General features: G+C 32.2%; 2 protein-coding genes across 2 annotated transcripts; one reads left to right on the forward strand and one right to left on the reverse strand.

Moving 5' to 3' along the window:
- Positions 1-484: 484 nt before the first annotated feature.
- On the reverse strand, positions 485-5438 carry LOC122520419. The gene is made up of 5 exons (XM_043640503.1): positions 5157-5438; positions 3734-3864; positions 1338-1503; positions 614-668; positions 485-546 (listed from the first exon to the last, which is right to left on the reverse strand). Exons 1-5 carry the CDS (start codon positions 5388-5390, stop codon positions 485-487), a joined length of 648 nt encoding a protein of 215 aa, XP_043496438.1. The 5' UTR covers positions 5391-5438.
- Positions 5439-10835: 5397 nt separating this feature from the next.
- On the forward strand, positions 10836-13255 carry LOC122520420. Its single transcript, XM_043640505.1, has 2 exons — positions 10836-12656; positions 13112-13255. Exons 1-2 carry the CDS (start codon positions 10836-10838, stop codon positions 13253-13255), a joined length of 1965 nt encoding a protein of 654 aa, XP_043496440.1.
- Positions 13256-19807: the final 6552 nt, after the last annotated feature.

Raw genomic sequence — 19807 nt, forward strand, 5'->3', positions numbered from 1 at the left:
TTACAATCAATTAACACCAGGCCTTTTATTTCCCACAATATTTTGACAGTCACTGCAAAGCACTACATGCGAAACGGGGTCCAACAAGGATGGCGATATTTTTATAAATAATTAATATTTTTTTCTGGAATTTTGTACAAGTCAAGTTGAAACATAATATAAAAATTCTGTGTAATCAGTTTTTTAAAACAAATCTAATTATTATAAGAACAAAATTATTAAAAATTCTCCTTTTTTTCACGCCTCAGACTGCATCTTACCTCTTAAATAATTGTAACTTGTAAAGAATGACTTTGAATTTTACGCGTAATTCTTTTTAAAGTTGATGTTATTATATTATTATTCTTATTCAGTTAATATTTAATTTTCGCTCATAAAATAGATAAATTTATATAAAAACGTAAAAATTGCTACGTCTTTTCTTAAATAACTTAATAACTTAAAAAAACAAATATTTGAGCTTTTTGATAGAAGTAGGTATACGTCAATCGTCGGATTTTCTAGTGTTAATCGCGATCAGTACGGACAGGTCCTTTCTTGGTACACCTGTACGCGATAAAATCGAGTTTATTTCATTATTCATAACGCGTATCAATACGAGGAGTCGTTGTACCTTTGACGTTACATATCCGAACATTTTTATCTTTTGCTATAAAGATGTCGCTCTCCTGTGAATATAGAAAAAAATAATAAATTTCATCGATCAAAATTTACCCTAAAATCTATTCCGGGTATGTTCTCTTTCGATAAACATACGATAGAATTTGGATTTGTTTCTTTTCCTTCGAAAAATAAAGTCACTTATAATTTGTTTAAGATGATTTTGTTATCTTGTGACTTGAAAACGACGACCATGATTTACTGAATATCTTATCTTTCGATATTGTTGAATTGTTTTTTTTTCAGATGTAGAGGATAACAAAAAAATATGAGCGCATAGCTTTTCCTTTGCAAAATGGCAAACCTTTTGGTCTTAATTTAAAGGCTGATGAGTTTCCAAACTAGGTAGCCTACATAGAAATAAAGAATAAGCTAAATCTGATTGAACTCGAACGTTTTAACTTTCCGGCTTTCGGTATTTACCAAGCTGCATGTTTATGTATACCTGCAGTCCTATAAGAAATTCTTTTCAGATTTCTTTCCCTCGTTATTAAATCTTACAAACAGATTAATCGATTATCTATTACATGTCGAATCAATTATGAAAAACTAAGCTTTCATCAATGGTTGTTTTTACTTTGAACATTTTCCCTCGAGAAACGATGTACCTTTAAAATCTTTCCAATGATCAAAGAAAAATGGGAAACGACGAATAGAAATCGTATCGTTATACTCACAAAGATATGATCGATCGGTTTTCCTTCATCATTATAACGAAACATCATATTGTTCACCCAGAAGTCACCATGATTTATAACATTAAATTCATCATCTCGGTGTTTTATTGCGTTGCTAGTCTCATAATAGATTTTATCCGATATTTTGTCAATTTTCTCTCCATATCTATGAATACATTTAATAAAATTATTTACACATATAACTTATACATACGAGGGTTGGTTGAAAAGTTTTGAGCCTATTCTTATCCATGAATTTTTTAGATTATCAAAAAGACACTACCAGATGTTAATTTTAGATCAGTATAAGACTTGGTATATTAGTAGAGCATATTTTTAAAGTACTTTCGCATTAAAATATTTAAGCAAGCTGACTAGTTAATTTCGAGAAAAATATTTTTAATGTTTCGCTTGCTTGTGTTTATATTCGTGTATAAATCATTTAATTATAATATTAAAATGGTCAGAACTCGTTTCTTCGTGAAGAGATTTGTTTTTTTTAATAATTCGTAAAATTGATAATTTTAAATAAATCAATATTGACCAATATTATCAAATTAAACACTAATAATTTGATGTTATCTACAAAATAATAGTTTAACACGTTCGTCGCCAAGCGCGATTGCAATGAGTTTCCCCGAGGAACAAATTCGACTGTCGGAGCGCCGAAACATAAACAGAGCGATAAGCGGGAAATAACAGGGACGTAACTCGAGTATTGTTTTCCATTCATAACATTCATAATATTCCATTCGATACTTTGATATTCATTCGATACTTCGATAATTTTCCTTTTGATACTTTGTTATCAGGTCTCCTTTTTGTTGCACTCTAAAAAATTTTTTTCCTTTTGTTTCATTTTGTTTCATTCTAAAAACGGACAGAACTTTCCGGTAGACCTAATATTTAGTAAAAAAAACTACGACCTATTGTTCCAAGTGTCCGAATTCACCACAAATATGTTTACAATGTTTCAACGCACACCATACGAGATAGTATAATGCAATATGTTATCTTATATAAATTAGTAAAATGTATAGTATAATATGTATATTTGTAGTATTTTTATGTTGTATATCCTATATTTATATTTCAATACTGATTCCATTAAATTCGGTTTAAAAATCCACCTGAAAGTCGTATTAACTTGAATAAGAAGAGCGTCACCCATATTTGGGTGACGGGCCCCCACGGAAGCATACCCGTTACCCAGATCTGGGTGACGTGGCGACGAACGTGTTAATAACCCTTTGACTGCTACTGGCGCAGATATACGTCCAGCGAAAACCATCGGTAGTGCCCATGGACGCATATGCGCGCTCAGCGAAAAGACTTTGACTGTTTACTGCTGTCTCATGTGTATTGTTGAAAATTTTTTCTCTCGTATATCTCTAATATACAGGGTGATTCACTAACTCTTGCCACCAAGATAGCTCCGAAAGTATAATAGTAGCAGAAAAGTTTATACAACAAAAGTTGCATGAAAAATTTAGGTGTATAATGTAATGTCAATTTTTTGTTGCTAGGATTAGTTGCATCTGAAATTTAAAGGTAAAATTTGCATTTTTGAATGGTATGCTATATTTTGTTACTTATTTTCTGATAACGACTGTCGGCATTGCGCGCAAAAGTATTTAGTCCTCAGCATACGCGAAACATTTCAACTTAAAGCATTTAGCAGTCAAAGAGTTATTATAATATTCGAATTATCGTTAAAGTTTAATTTTTCAACAGTTATATAATTACGTATATAACATTTCAGTAATGATACATAACTAATAAATAACATTATTGCTTTCATTATTATACAAAAATGTTTGTATAATTTTTTATCATTCGTAAGTTTTGAAATTTTGTGTACAATTATTAATGATTACTATTGAAGTTTTATATATAATTCTTTAATTGTAATTCAAGTATCGTATTGAGATTAACAGTTATTTTATAGATAAAATAAAATTATTCTTATTTAATTTGATAATATTTGTAATTCTGAATTTATTTAAGATTATAAATTGTAATATAATTATTAAACCAAAAATCTCCGTACGAGGAATCGAATTTTAATTCACTCATGAGATAGGCAAGTACGTTAGTATCTACGTTACCGTTCAACTTGATAATTTAATGATATTACAGGTATATAAACATACCAAAACTTGAAGGCTTTTTCCTCGGAATTGGCTAGCCAGCTTGTTTTAAAATTTCAATGCGGGAACACCTTAAAGGAATACTATTGATATACCATCAAGTCTTATATCGATCTAAAGTTAACATCTGGTAGTGCCTCCGTATGTATGGAAAAACTTAAGTAAATTTGACCAATAACAAAATTGTTTCTATTATATATTAGACTGAAAACTTTTTTAACTTACTAAAGTATTTATAGAACTCACTTCTCAAAATTAGGCCATTTTTTTACTTGTTCGGCTAACGATTTTGTTGCAAGAATGAAGAAGCATCTTAATCCGGAAGTTTGTTTATCGTAGTATAATCCTCTGGTGTAAAGCGTTTTGTGATCGGGTTCCTAAAAACATATTGTATTATCTAATTATTGAGATATACATATATTTAATTTCAAATAAATGATTTACGAAATAATTATTGTTACATCATGTCCGTTTACACATATATCCACGCATAGAAGCCTTTTTAAATTTTCTAAAGAAAAAGCCTGCCTAACATTGGAACACGTCCAACGATAAAGGATTATAAGGGATATTGAACTTCATTTATTCTTTCAGATAGACATTTCGCATGTATGCATTTTGATTAGAGCTACGCGAGTTTCGCACTCCTATTCATAGGAACAAAATTTGCAGCTTATGGTAAGCATTATAATCCTGAAGCTTTTTTCTACTGGTAAGGAGACAATACGGTTGTACACAAACGGATTTTTACGAGCTTTGGTATATTAGTAGTACCTTTAAGGTATTCTCGTGATAAAATGTTTTGGTGAACTGACCAGCCAATTTTGAGAAAAAAGCTTTCAAAATTTGCTTTCTTTTATACATGTGCTTATCTTCTTGTAAATTTAATTATTTATTAATTAGCGCAATAGCGCAGATAATAGCGTTTACGGCTGCCGATCCGATGGGTTAGTGTCCGATTCTTTTCTTGGGAGAATCTTTTTTTTTTAAGTTATTTCGATATATAGGCTTAAAACAATTTTTTTACACACACACATTTATTAATATTTATTAAATATTTTTATTGAATTAATTAAATTTTTTGCATGAAATTTTTAATGATTAAAGTATATATATATATAATCGTTATTTATTACTATTAAAATTGTATATTTTTATATGATGTTTACTGGTTAAAGAATAAAATGATAACAGTAATTCAACCAAATAATCGTTTCTTATTATTTGCGCAAGATTTTTAAAAATTTATTATTATATTTCCAATTTTTTAGTGATAATTTTCATTCTCTTTCCTGTATATAATTAAAAATTAATAAATGTTAAAAAATTTTTTTAAACTTATATATTTAAATAACTTATAAAATAAAGATTCCCCCTAGAAGAATCGGACATAAACCCATCGGATCGACAGCCGAAAACGCTACTACCTACGCTATTACGCCAATTGATAAAAAATTGAATTTACAAGAAGATAAGCACGAGTATAAAAAAAGCAAATTTTGGAAGCTTTTTTCTCACAATTGGCTGTCCAGTTCACCGAAATATATTACCACGATAATACCTAAAAGGTGTACTACTAATATACTAAAGCTAGTAAAAATTCGTTTGTGTACAACCGTAATGTCTCCTGTAGGTGAAAATCCCTTTTTTCGATAAAATAGATTCTTACCTTTTCGCATATGGCCAAACTACTCGCATGAAATCTAGCCAATGCTCGCATCGCACACAAGGAGTGAGGAAGGTCAAGACCAGCTCGACGGGCAGCCATGCGAAATCCAAGTGGATCTAGATCCTCTATCACTAGAAACCCCGGATATTCTTTCTTAGTATAGAAGACCTGTGGACTGAGAATATGAGCTGGTCCAACTAGATCGTTCATTTTCCTCAACAGGTTCTCCATCATCGATATTTCCGTGTCGAAGATCTTTGATTGCTCGACCTAGGCGAATAATTCGACGTATTATATCATTAATCGTATTTTTTCAATTTTACCCTTTGCACTCGGCTGTCAGTGCGTGACAACGTAAGTCTAGCATATAACTGTATAAAATAATAAGAAATAAATTCTGATTTGTTTGCAAATATATGTTCATCGATGTGAACAAATTTAGATAAATCAAACATCGTCACGATACCTTACTTATTTCAAAAGTTATGCTATATAATATGATGACTTAAGAATAGCGTCGAATTGCCGGTAGGTACGTTTTGAAACGGCGCCGAGTGCAGAGGATTAATTACACGCTTCATCGTACATTTAGATTGTCTTTCTTTATTCTTACTCTCAATAACGAAGCTAATCAAAGAGAACGATCGCAGTGTTATAAATGTGTCTACGTGTATGCAGTAAGAAAGGATGATTTCTATTGCCCCTAGAGAGTGCGTCGATTCGATGGATCTGATTTTTCAAATATATATAGTTGTATCTTTAACTTAGGAAAAAAATAAATAAATATATAAGTCGACGAAGTAAATAAAAAATTAAAAACTGAAGAAAATGGAATAATTGGTTATGATATCACAAAGTCAAGAAAAAATAACAATAGCATGAAAAAATCTCTATAAATTATTCTGTATATCTGTAAAAAAATTGTGAAATGGAATCAATTTATCTTTAACTCAATTATTGAGTATAAAAATGAATAATGCCAGTAAGTTTAGACAGTAAACCATAAAAAACAATATAAAATAACCTGTTGAGCTGTAAGAAAATTAATCGATTAATTAATCATAGTTAACGGAGTAGCTAATCAAATCGCAATAAATATACCTCGTATAATAGTCCAGTCAACGGGGGCCGTTTTCCTGTATCTCAGGAAAGAAGGTGAAAACTTGATATAAGGGTAAATAGACGTCGCTAAATCGAATGGTGCTAATTTTTTTGAGGTGAAAGGTGCAGTTTTTGAGAAAAATGGTAAAAAAGGATAAAAATTGGTATAAAATGGCTTTATCTTAGAATCTAGGCATTTAATCGAAAAAAGTTTCAAACAAAAGTTGTAGAGAATTAAAATATACATAAAAAATGTTCTATGAGTTATCTTCGTATTTTTAAAAATAAGCGAATAAAATTGGATTGAAGATGGGAAAATAATTGTAAGAGTGGGGAAGCAAGTCCCGCCTCTCAGTCGGCTTTTACACGCGAGCGGGCTAGTGTGCGTGCGAGCGTCCGTGTGCACTAAACACAAACGAAGGATCTTCGGCAATCTTCGGGACTCTCGGTCTTCAATGAAAGTGCGAGTGAGAGAACAAACCAATATTTCTCTCTTTTTATTTATCATGCGATAACGAGTATTATTGTCCTTGGCCATCGATTGTTGAGCGTTCTGATATTTCTCTTTTATATTTTTTCTTTCGGTAGCAAGAATTTTACGTCTTGGCCATCGAGCGTCGAGCGTTTTGTATACGAGTGCGAGTGAGAAAGAAAACCGATATTTCTCTCTTTCTATTTTTTCACTCGGTAGCCAGAATTTTACGTCTTGGCCATCGTGCGTCGAGCGTTTTGTATATCTATATATATCGGCGTATAAGCGCGGCATTTTTAAATCGAATCTTGATGCTTATGGCACGCCGTTTCTTTATTTATTGTCAAAAATAATGAACCTTGAGTAAAAAAAAAATAATTCATTTTAACAGAAACTATTATTATTTAGTTGAGAGTAAAAATAATGAATTAATTTTGTGTCTCGCCATAAAATTAATTAGAATAATTAATTGATATAAATTCTTTGCCTCACAAAAATTTATTTGTATATCAAATTGAATACGTATTCTCTTTAAACGAAATTTAAAATTTAAATATTTTTCCTATTAAATTATGTATTTTATAAAATTTTAAATTACTGACTTTTTGTCTCGTAAAAATTTATTAGTTTATCAAATTAAATACATATTTGAAAAAAAGAATTTATATCCACACATAAATTAATTCAAGATATATATGAAAGGATATTCTAAAAACGTGGAATTTATTTTTTGTCTATACATAATTTTAATTCATTTTTATTATGTTATAAGAAAATAGTAATGCATTCTGATTCATCTTCGAAGTCTTAAGAATTGTACGAAATAAATTGAGATATTATCAAGTGGTGCGTTAGCGTAAGTAGTAACGTCTTCGCTTCTCGCGCTGGTTATTTAACGTTCGATTCTTGTGGGGGAATTATTTTTTTTATAAGTTTTTCTATCCTTAACAAGGAGACGGTCAGTGAGTCCCACCTCAGATTTTTTTCAAATTTTGCACTAAGGATATAAATTTATTAAGAAATCAACATTATTATGCGAGTAATAAAGTTACTAATTATAAATTAAATAATATCCAATAATAACAAAAATTAATTTTTGAACGTGCCGAAACGAGACATTTTTTAGGATGATATTTACAGGATGAATTTGTAATTTAAGTAATAAATCTTCCTTTATTTGTGCAAGATGTAAAAAAATTTATTGCTTTCAATTTTTTTGTAATAATTTTAATTTTTTTCTATATATAATTAGAAATTAGGAAATGTAAAAACAATTTATATAACCTAAGGATAGAAAAACTTATAAAAAATAATTCCCCCACGAAGAATCGAACGTTAATACCCAGCGCGAGAAGCGAAGACGTTACTACTTAGGCTAACGCACCACTTGATAATTACTCAATTTTTTCGTACAATTCTTAAGACTTCGAAGAGGAATCAGAATGCATTACTGTTTTCTTATAACATAATAAAAATGAATTAAAATTATGTATAGACAAAAAATAAATTCCACGTTTTTAGAATATCCTTTCATTATATCTTGAATTAATTTTATGTGTGGATATAAAATTCTTTTTTTCAAATATGTATTTAATTTGATAAACTAATAAATTTTTACGAGACAAAAAGTCAGTAATTTAAAATTTTATAAAATACATAATTTAATAGGAAAAATATTTAAATTTTAAATTTCGTTTAAAGAGAATACGTATTCAATTTGATATACAAATAAATTTTTGTGAGGCAAAGAATTTATATCAATTAATTATTCTAATTAATTTTATGGCGAGACACAAAATTAATTCATTATTTTTACTCTCAACTAAATAATAATAGTTTCTGTTAAAATGAATTATTTTTTTTTTACTCAAGGTTCATTATTTTTGACAATAAATAAAGAAACGGCGTGCCATAAGCATCAAGATTCGATTTAAAATGCCGCGCTTATCGGCGTTTAAAATTAAAGGAAATTTTTACTTAAATTACAAATTCATCCTGTAAATATCATCCTAAAAAATGTCTCGTTTCGGCACGTTCAAAATTAATTTTGTTATTAATTGGATATTATTTAATTTATAATTAGTAACTTTATTACTCGCATAATAATGTTGATTTCTTAATAAATTTTATATCCTTAGTGCAAAATTTGAAAAAAATCTGAGGTGGGACTCACTGACCGTCTCCTTGTTAAGGATAGAAAAACTTATAAAAAAATAATTCCCCCACAAAGAATCGAACGTTAAATAACCAGCGCGAGAAGCGAAGACGTTACTACTTACGCTAACGCACCACTTGATAATATCTCAATTTATTTCGTACAATTCTTAAGACTTCGAAGATGAATCAGAATGCATTACTATTTTCTTATAACATAATAAAAATGAATTAAAATTATGTATAGACAAAAAATAAATTCCACGTTTTTAGAATATCCTTTCATATATATCTTGAATTAATTTTATGTGTGGATATAAAATTCTTTTTTTCAAATATGTATTTAATTTGATAAACTAATAAATTTTTACGAGACAAAAAGTCAGTAATTTAAAATTTTATAAAATACATAATTTAATAGGAAAAATATTTAAATTTTAAATTTCGTCTTAAAGAGAATACGTATTCAATTTGATATACAAATAAATTTTTGTGAGGCAAAGAATTTATATCAATTAATTATTCTAATTAATTTTATGGCGAGACACAAAATTAATTCATTATTTTTACTCTCAACTAAATAATAATAGTTTCTGTTAAAATGAATTATTTTTTTTTTACTCAAGGTTCATTATTTTTGACAATAAATAAAGAAACGGCGTGCCATAAGCATCAAGATTCGATTTAAAAATGCCGCGCTTATACGCCGATATATATAGATATACAAAACGCTCGACGCACGATGGCCAAGACGTAAAATTCTGGCTACCGAGTGAAAAAATAGAAAGAGAGAAATATCGGTTTTCTTTCTCACTCGCACTCGTATACAAAACGCTCGACGCTCGATGGCCAAGACGTAAAATTCTTGCTACCGAAAGAAAAAATATAAAAAGAGAAATATCAGAACGCTCAACAATCGATCCAAGGACAATAATACTCGTTATCGCATGATAAATAAAAGAGAGAAATATTGGTTTGTTCTCTCACTCGCACTTTCATTGAAGACCGAGAGTCCCGAAGATTGCCGAAGATCCTTCGTTTGTGTTTAGTGCACACGGACGCTCGCACGCACACTAGCCCGCTCGCGTGTAAAAGCCGACTGAGAGGCGGGACTTGCTTCCCCACTCTTACAATTATTTTCCCATCTTCAATCCAATTTTATTCGCTTATTTTTAAAAATACGAAGATAACTCATAGAACATTTTTTATGTATATTTTAATTCTCTACAACTTTTGTTTGAAACTTTTTTCGATTAAATGCCTAGATTCTAAGATAAAGCCATTTTATACCAATTTTTATCCTTTTTTACCATTTTTCTCAAAAACAGCACCTTTCACCTCAAAAAAATTAGCACCATTCGATTTAGCGACGTCTATTTACCCTTATATCAAGTTTTCACCTTCTTTCCTGAGATACAGAAAAACGGCCTCCGTTGACTGGACTATAAGATTATAAATTTTATGTAACAGAAATAATATTTTTTTTATTCTTATTAATGTAGGAGACGGTAAGCGTCGCCGTCTTATTTTTTGGGTCTGCCGACAAAGACGCTGGTTTGTTAGCATAAGGCGATAGGTATCGGTTAGATTTTAAGTAACCTGATACAACGGACGAAATAAAGGACGGTGTGAATGCGAGAATGAATGCACGAGCGACAAAGAGTAGTGAGTGTTGAGCGTTTTAAGAGAGAGGATCTGCGTTTTGTAATAACCATTAGAAATTGTAATAAAACTGTTTTTCCCATTAAAAATCCTACAAAATTGGGGGCTCAGCCGGGATTGAAGAGCTACAGCGTGCGAAGAGTAGGATTGCGGAAAAACAACAACGAATATTGCGATAGCGAAATTATGTGAAGTTTTGCGATAGTGAATTGATGTGAACTTGTGCGATAGTGAATTGGTGTGAACCTTTGCGATAGTGAAGAATTAGCGTTGAAGAAGAAGAAAAAATCATGAGCGACGTACGTAAAGCGCCTTCGGAATTTTTGGTATCGGAATTGAAGGAGAAGTTGGCAGCTTTGGGACTTGCCACGACAGGTGTTAAAAGCGAGTTGATAGCTCGCCTTATGGAAGCTGATCCATCGGGAAATTGGGTAATAGGAGACAGTATTGCGAGGAGGGATGTCGAAGAAACGCGGAACACAACCGTAGCCGCGGTGAGTGAGAGTATAGATGAGCTTGCGCTTTTAAGACGAGAGATGGAAATCTTTCGAAAAGAGAAAGAGATAGCGGAACGAGAAGTAGAACTAGCGTGGAAGGAAATAGAGATCCTGCGAAGGACACAAAGTCCTGCTATTGGTCAGTCGTACGAGTTGGAAAAGGCGAACCGGCCACCTGCGCAAACGGAGATAAATAAATTATCTTTAAAAGCTGTTACTGAATTGATTGGATACTTTGAAGGGGAGGCAGATGAGTTTACAATATGGGAAGACCACGTAAACTACCTGCGTGACATGTATCATTTGACCGAAGACCAGGCGAAAGTGATGATCGTACAGCGTTTAAAGGGGCGAGCGTTAGAGTGGTTTAGATCGCGGAGAGAATACCTGCATCTCACAGTGGATGAACTTTTAGTTGAGTTGCGAAAAATGTTCCATCAGCGAATCAGCAAGATGACCTTACGAACGAGGTTCCAGGAACGTGTTTGGAAGCGTGACGAGTCTTTTAGCGATTACTTCCATGAGAAGATCATATTAGCGAACCGGATAGAGATCGACGAGGAAGAAATGATCGAATTCGTCATCGCTGGGATACCAGATCGATCGCTACGAGATCAAGCAAGGGTGCATGGTCATAAAAGGAAGGAATCCCTTCTGAGCGCGTTCGAGCATATATCGCTACAAGGACGCCCGCAACAGGCGAAGATGGATAACTCGACGACACGTCAAAGCAACATAGACGCTAGCGTTAGAAGAAAGATAAATAGCGTATCAGATAACCGTTTGAAGTGCAAAAATTGCGGTGCGATGGGTCATTTTAGCGAGGAATGTCCATATAAGAGTAGAGGTACGAAGTGCTTCGAATGTAGAGAATTTGGTCATATCGCGGTTAATTGCCCTAGAAACCGTATTACTAACAAAGATTCATGTAATATCTTGCGATCGGTGCGTGGTAAGTATTACAAAGAAGTAGTAATAAATGGTCAGAAAATCGACGCGATAATCGCTACCGGAAGCGATATATCTCTAATGAGAGCCGCACAATACATACAAATAGGATCGCCTAGATTGAAACCGAATGAGATCAGATTTCGTGGAATAGGCTCGGAGGACAATAAAACGTTAGGGGAATTCTTTGCGGGTATTGAGGTTGATGGTAATCAATATACCATTGAAATTTCCGTGGTACCCGATACATTGATGCAGCATGCTGTTTTGATAGGAACTGATTTCTTGGATACGGTGGATATTAATATTAGAGAGGGAAAAATTGCAATTAGCAAACCGTCGGGAAGCGGGGAGAACAGCGAGGAAGTAGTCGAAATCTTAAAGATAGACTGTGTATATGATACGAATGAGTTAGATCTGTCGTACATTCCGTCGAGTGAGCATAAAAAATTGGTAGTAGACTTGATTAGTAATTATAATCCGGTGAAAGTGCGCGATGTTGGTGTTAAAATGAGTTTGATGCTAAAAGACGAAGAGCCAGTTTATCAGCGGCCAAGACGTTTACCTCCGTCGGAAAGGCAGGAGGTAGAGAATCACATCAGTGATTGGTTATCTAGCGGTATTATTCAACCATCGTTATCTGAGTACGCGAGTCCGGTTGTACTAGTAAAGAAAAAGGACGGTGGTACAAGGCTATATATATATTAGGTGTACAAATAAGTTTTCGCAGTTTTTAAAAAATGGCATTGCACAAGGCTTACGTTAGAATTCGCAGATGATAACCGGCTTGAAAATTAGGTTAATCATTCAAGAGCAACATAACTATATCATATTATTAACTTCTTATTAGCATCATATATTTTTTTTATCCAAAAATGTCTAAATTTGAGCCAAATAAGCGTCATTTGCGGGAACTTTTAATTTACTTCTTTAATTTAAAAAAATCTGCAGCTGAGGCGCATCGATTGCTCGTAGAAGCATATAATAAGGCTGTTTTTAGTGAGAGAACAATTTATGAGTGGTTTCAAAAGTTTAAAAACGGTGATTTCGACGTAAAAGACAAAGATCGCAGTGGAAGGCCACAAATTTACAAGGATTTAGAAATAGTGGAATTATTGTAGGAAGATTCGTCTCAAACACAAAAGGAACTTGCACTTACTTTAGAAGTCACCAAGCAAGCAGTCTCACATCGTTTAAAATCGTTAGGAATGATTCATAAACAAGGTAATTGGGTTCCATACGAATTAAAGCGGAGAGATGTTTAATGCCGATTATGCATGAGTGAAATGCTGCTTGCTAGGCACAAAAAAAAAGTTTTTTACATCGAATCGTCACTGGTGATGAAAGGTGGATACATTATGATAATCCAAAAAGAAGAAAATCATGGGGACTACCTCACGCGTCAACATCCACAGCAAAACCGAATATTCATGGAAAAAAACTCATGCTGTGTATTTGGTGGGATCAGCTGGGGTGTGGTATATTACAAGTTGCTTAATCCAAGCGAAACAATCACTGGAACTTTCTACCGAACACAATTAATGAGATTGAGCTGAACTCTGAAGGAAAAACGCCCTCAATACTACTCCAGACACGAAAAAATTATTCTTCTACATGATAATGCTCGTCCGCATGTAACGGTTCCGGTGAAAAATTATTTGAAAACACTTGATTAGGAAGTACTACCCCACCCGTTGTATTCACCAAACATTGCGCCGTCCGACTATCATCTATTCTGGTCAATGGCACATGCTCTGTCGGAGAAGCGATTCACATTATATGAAGATACCAAAAATTGGGTTGATTCGTAGATAGCCTCAAAAGATAAGGAGTTCTTCAGACATGGAATCCGAACGCTGCCTGAAAAATGGGAAAAAGTACTTGCTAATGATGGACAATACTTCGATTAAATTTAAACTACCGTTCTTTCACAATAAATATTATTTTTTTGACAAAAAACTGCGAAAACTTATTTGTACACCTAATATATAATAATGTAAGTAATTATTTAATTAGTATTTCTACAAGTACATAAATTAAGTGTAAGATTGGAAAATTCTTTTAAAAATTTTCAAAAATGTATAGCTCAGAAACTATGAGCTTTAGCAAGATTTTGTATAGAATACTTTCGTTTTGAAGTTGCCAAAAATATAAAAAAAAAAGAATAATTCATCCCGAAAAACTATAATTTTTTGAAAAATTGTGATATTCGGATTCAGTGGATCAAAATATATAAAAAAAGCTTAGCTTCACCCATTGAGCTCAAAATGTTACGAAAATATAATACAGTATCCAAATAAAAAATCCTTAAATGCGTTTTTCTCGAAACAATGTTTGTCCAGTCGGTGACCACTATAATTCAATAACCACTCGATGGATTTTGATGAAATTTGGAATGTTTATTAAAAGCACTAAATACTAGTGCTTCATCGAAGGATTTTTATTTACGTAAAAAACTTCAATTTATTTTTACAATAGACTCATAATTTTTCTGTCGAAAATAGGAAAAAAAAGCCAAGAGCCGTCATTTTGTTCATTTTCAAAAAAATAAAAAAGCTTTGATAAACAACTAGATTTATTATTAAACTAATAATTTATATGTTATTTTTTTTTGGATGATCTAGTAAGATATTGTGGGAATCTAAGAAAGTAAAAGAGAAAATCCTTGTAGCGTACATTGATTATGAAATCCGTTGCTATTGGCGATGATGCGAAGTGGGGATTTCAACCGAAAAATTAGTTTAAGGTGAAATACGCAAGAAAGAAAAGACTATAAATAGATATTTCTAGAATAAGACGAAGATGCTTCCAAATCGACAGAGCTATTTCTAGATTAGATAAAGATTTTTCTGATAGGTAAAGCCACAAGAAACGTTGTCCTCCGTTGTTATGATATGAAGGAATGAGAGAGTATGTGTGTATGCGTGTGTACGTATGTTTTGCGTAGATGAAGAAATAAGTGATGTAAGATAAAGGCGAATATAAATGTATAGGAGAAAGTGTGTATGTGTAGTAAGAGTAGTATCAGAGTAAAGAGTGCAAAAAAAAAGAGTTTTATCTTTTGCGGTCGGCGACATTTTCGGCCGGGTGATTAGCAGGTCGACGCGATTTTCGCGCATGTGTCAGGCACATTATAAGTAAAATAAAATTATCTTCTACATAAATTATCTTATAAAAATTGTTATATTTTGATAGTTTATTTGTATTTCTACCATTAAGAATATAATTTTGTAATTTTAATGTCTGTAGTTTTTTTGTATGATAATTTACAAAACATTGTCTAAGACTCAAAATAACTGTTTACTAGTTCTAATCTTATCCTTGTCAAGATGTGTCTTGTGATACTTGATACGAAAGGGTATCAACAGTTTAGAAACATTCTCAAATACTTATACGGCATACCTGTTGCTTAGAAATAACGAAGATGCTTCCAAATCGACAGTATACTGTATATATTCTTTTTCAAATAAGTATTCAATTTGATACACAAATAAATTTCTACGAGACAAAAAATCAGTAAGTAATTTAAAATTTTATAAAATACATAATTTAATAGGAAAAATATTTAAACTTTAAATTTCGTCTTAAAAAGAATACGTATTCAATTGACACAGAAATAAATTTTTGTGAAACAAAAAATTTATATCAATTAATTATACCAATAAATTTGATGTGTCCAGACTCAAAATTAATTCATTATTTTTACTCTCTACTAAATTATAATAGTTTCTGTTAAAATGAATTATTGTTTTTCTTTTGTTCAAGGTTCACTCTTTTCGACAATAAATAAAAAAACGGCGTGTCATAAGCATCAAGATTCGATTTAAAAACTCCGCGCTTATACGCCGATATATATAGATATACAGAACGCCCGACACACCCGATGACCAAAACGAAAATGCTTCCTACCGAATGAAAAAATAGAACGAGAAATATCGGTTTCTTGTCCAACTCGGCTTGGATACAGAACGCTGAACAGTTGATGGCCTTGAAAAAAAAATTCTCTCTATCGCCTTAACGAATAGAAAGGAGGAAATATCGGTTTCTTCTCTCACTCGCACTCGCATTCAAAGGCGAGAGACCCGGAGATTGTCGAAAATGCTTCGTTTGTGGATTAGACACACGGACGCTCGCACGCACACTAGCCCGCTCACATGTAAAACCGTTGGTTAGGCGGGGCTCGCCTTTCACTTTTACAATTATCTTTTACCATCTTTTTCTCGCTTATTTTTGTAAATACGAAGATAAACCAAACATTTTTTTTTTTTTTTCAATTCTCTACAACTTTTGATTGAAACTTCTTTCGATTAAATGCCTAGATTTTAAGAAAAAGCTATTTTTACCCATTTTAACCTTTCTTCTAAAAAATAGCCGATCCAATTGTGCACGTGTTTTTCTCCTACGATTTATTATATTTTTATTTCGTATTTTATTGCACGTCTATCTTGTCTGATAATGATTCAATAGAAAATCATTAGAAAATTTTTGTTACATAGAAACGCAATAATCCAAGAGCCAGTGGCCAGCAAATTGCATGTAATTACCAAAATCCAAATTTCGTTCAGTCAATCTCTCATACCTACTATATTTGGCGGAAATTAACTAATCTCGACGGCGGTCCATACAGCGTTACCCGGATAGCACAGTTACAAAATTTAGACCAACTTTAAAAGCATTTTAACAAGACTGTCATCTGGATATTTTATTATTTACTATTATTACTATAAAAAAAATAATGGCAAACAATATTGTGACGGTTTTGAGTTTATGGCAGTCATTATAGGAAGTGCCAAGAAAAATAAAATTTAAAATGTATTTTAACGCTTTGACGTCCGGGCGTTATGAAAAATTTTCTTCGTTAACGTTAGCGTGTTCAAAGCCCCTAACCTATAGTTTTTTCTTATTGTTTGGACATTTACCTTTAATTTAGTAAAAGAAATTATATCAATGAATTCTTTGGTTTTGTGTTTATCTTAATTTAAAAATGGAAAGACGAGACGTACACTTCAGATATTTATTATTGTATTATTTCCTAAAAGGACAGAATACATCGCAAGCATAAAAGAAATTATGTGCGGTATTTGGGAATATTCTGATACTAAAATTATATTACCGATATTATAATAAGATAATAAAAATATAATTATATACGGTGTGTTCTACATTATTCAGCGCCTGGCGATAGGCAATACGTTCGTACTACCGTGTAATGAGTGATAATCGACTAATAATCGCAGCTTTTAGAAGAAATTACCGAGCACCATGTGGTAATGATACATTCGATGCATTTTTATAAAATTTATGAACATTCATGAATATCTATGATTGCCCTATTTGTAAAACATACAGTCCTGTTGCAGCCCGCTTAAGTGGGAGATGCAGCAAGATGTTTAAATAAAGAAGAATTTTGAATAATTTCTTTTTTATAATCATTAAGTTTGTTTTATAAAACTGATTACACAGAGTTTTTATACTATGTTTCAACTTGACTTCGACTAAATTTAAAAAAAAAAAATTAATTATTTATAAAAATATCGTCATCTTTGTTAGACCCCGTTTCGTAAGTAATGCTTTGCGGTGATCATCAGAACATCTTACCGGATCATCCAAAAGAAAACAAAAAAAATATAAATCATTAGTTTAATAAACAATATTTTTCTTCATCAAAGCTTTTTTATTTATTTTGTAAATTAACAAAATAACGGCTTTTTACATTTTTTTCAATTTTCAACAGAAAAATCATGAAAATGTTTCGTTAAAAAAAATTATTAAAAAATCGAAATTTTCCACATATTCAAAAATCCTTCTAGTGCTAGATTAGTTTTTAGTTCTATTAATAAGTAGTAGAAATTTCCTCAAAATCCATCAAGTGGTTATTGAATTATAGTAGTCACTGAATTGATAAACTTAGTTTCGAGAAAAACGCATAAAATTATAAAATATTACTATAAAAAAAATAATGGCAGACAATTGTGACGGTTTTGAGGTTATGGCAGTCATTATAGGAAGTGCCAAGAAAAATAAAATTTTAAATGTACTTTTACAAATCTAAAACACGTTAATACGTTATTATACGTTTTTTATTACAGTATTAGAAGGCTATTTTATACGGCAGATATGCTTTCCACTAGTAACATCCCGACAAACAGCGAAATCTTACCTACAGTCCGAGTATACGTGTGTATATGAGTACTGTATTATATAAAGACTGAAGAGATCTTTTTTATATCTCTATTCTCAATGATACAGTATTATTGTATTCCCTGGAAAAAATTGTCACTTTTTTTGCAGTTCATTTCAGTAACGGTTTTTCATCGAATATTTTTAGAGTATTTTGGAACGGTGGTATAGAGTACGTAATATCGTATATATAGTGAGCGTAATTAAATTTATAATTTTGTGAGCTTTTATTTTATTTTTTTTTTTTTCTTTCTTTTTTGTCTAATTATAATAAATTTTTTTTTTTAAATTCGATTGGTTCAATTTACAAATTTGAATTTAATTTTTAACACGTCAAGTTCCATGTCACCTGTTACCGGTGACTAACACAATTATTTTATTTAATACTAACATAAGTAACGCGCGAATTATGTTACAGTGTACGAGGTATGAATTCACACACGTAAGTAATAACGAATGATTTATTTTGTTCAGGTAAGTGAGTAAATAATCAAACTAAAAGAAGTTGGTTAAAATGCTTTTACTGATTAATACGTCGTTACAGATTGAATGCCCGACAGAGAGTGATTCGTCGCCGGTACGAGAGAAGTGATGGTAAGCACTTTCCTTGTGCCCCCTATCGCACTCCAATTGCACGGCCCTTTATCTCAAGCCGCCTTGCCCGGGCATCGAGGATGTTTAGTCTACCTATGATGATAAGGACGTTGGCCGCTCGGCAACCAGATGCCTAGAGACCGAATCATATAACTCCTCTCCTTCCTGCCGAAGTTCAAGGACGTCCTCGTCCTTGACATCTGGGGTATGTTGTTTCGTATGTTGTCTCCTCCTATTCGTGCATTTATACAATAAGTAAATAAGCATAACGGATATCAGTAATAGAACTAATGCGATTGAGGTTATTGATGTATGAAATTCTAGTCCGAATGATTTATTAGGAGTTGTGAATTTTGGTGTAGTTATTGTTGGTATGACTAAGGTTTTTGGCAGTTCAAAATTCAGTTGGTGGTTCTTGATTATGAGGTTGTAAAAGACTGACTTGCTCTATTTCCCCCAGATCCTCGTCGGATTTGTATCCTTGAATTTGTAGGTTACTCTCTCGTATCAGGTGTGTTCCTTTGATCATCGTTTCGTTGCCACCATGTCTAACCTTTATTAGGTAGTTACTCGATATTAATGTCGAATCTCCAGACAACTTGTAAATAAGCATCGACAACGAATCCACATACACAACGACCGACCCTGTTTCGGCCGTCGTTATCTGTCTGCATAAATATACTCCCTTATCAATGAATGGACAGTCCCTTACAGATAGCCTGATTGTAGGTCCCATTAAAGTCCAAGGCGTAGTAATAATTTCCGTTTGATTATTGTTTGTGCCAAAAATTCCTCCTACGTGGAGTCCTCCGGCGATTGGATTCAGCTAATTGTAAGGAAGGTGAAAGGGTAATTAAAACAAATAAAACACGTGGTTGAGCCAATGAAAATGCTAAGCTGTTATTGGCTCATCAGGGAAAAGCCTTACGGCATAAAAACCCTGTTTGAATATTTATTACGTAAAATGATGATCAACCACGGATAAACCCGTGTAACTTCTCTCTCTACCAGCGGTCACCTACGGGCAAAGCACGTGGTGCCGC

Source organism: Polistes fuscatus, unplaced genomic scaffold (assembly GCF_010416935.1).
Source record: "Polistes fuscatus isolate 324 unplaced genomic scaffold, CU_Pfus_HIC Scaffold34, whole genome shotgun sequence".
In the NCBI taxonomy this organism is placed as follows: Eukaryota; Metazoa; Arthropoda; class Insecta; order Hymenoptera; family Vespidae; genus Polistes; species Polistes fuscatus.

Bases quoted from the DNA above. Each gene is read 5' to 3' on its own strand.
- LOC122520419 (XM_043640503.1), bottom strand. From the start codon at position 5,390: ATGATGGAGAACCTGTTGAGGAAAATGAACGATCTAGTTGGACCAGCT. The intron at 1,504-3,733 runs GTGAGTTCTATA...ATGTATTCATAG, and splicing joins AAATGGCCTAATTTTGAGAA to ATATGGAGAGAAAATTGACA. The intron at 669-1,337 runs GTGAGTATAACG...CTATATTCACAG, and splicing joins AACCGATCGATCATATCTTT to GAGAGCGACATCTTTATAGC.
- LOC122520420 (XM_043640505.1), top strand. From the start codon at position 10,836: ATGAGCGACGTACGTAAAGCGCCTTCGGAATTTTTGGTATCGGAATTG. The intron at 12,657-13,111 runs GTAAAGAAAAAG...GAATTATTGTAG, and splicing joins ACGCGAGTCCGGTTGTACTA to GAAGATTCGTCTCAAACACA.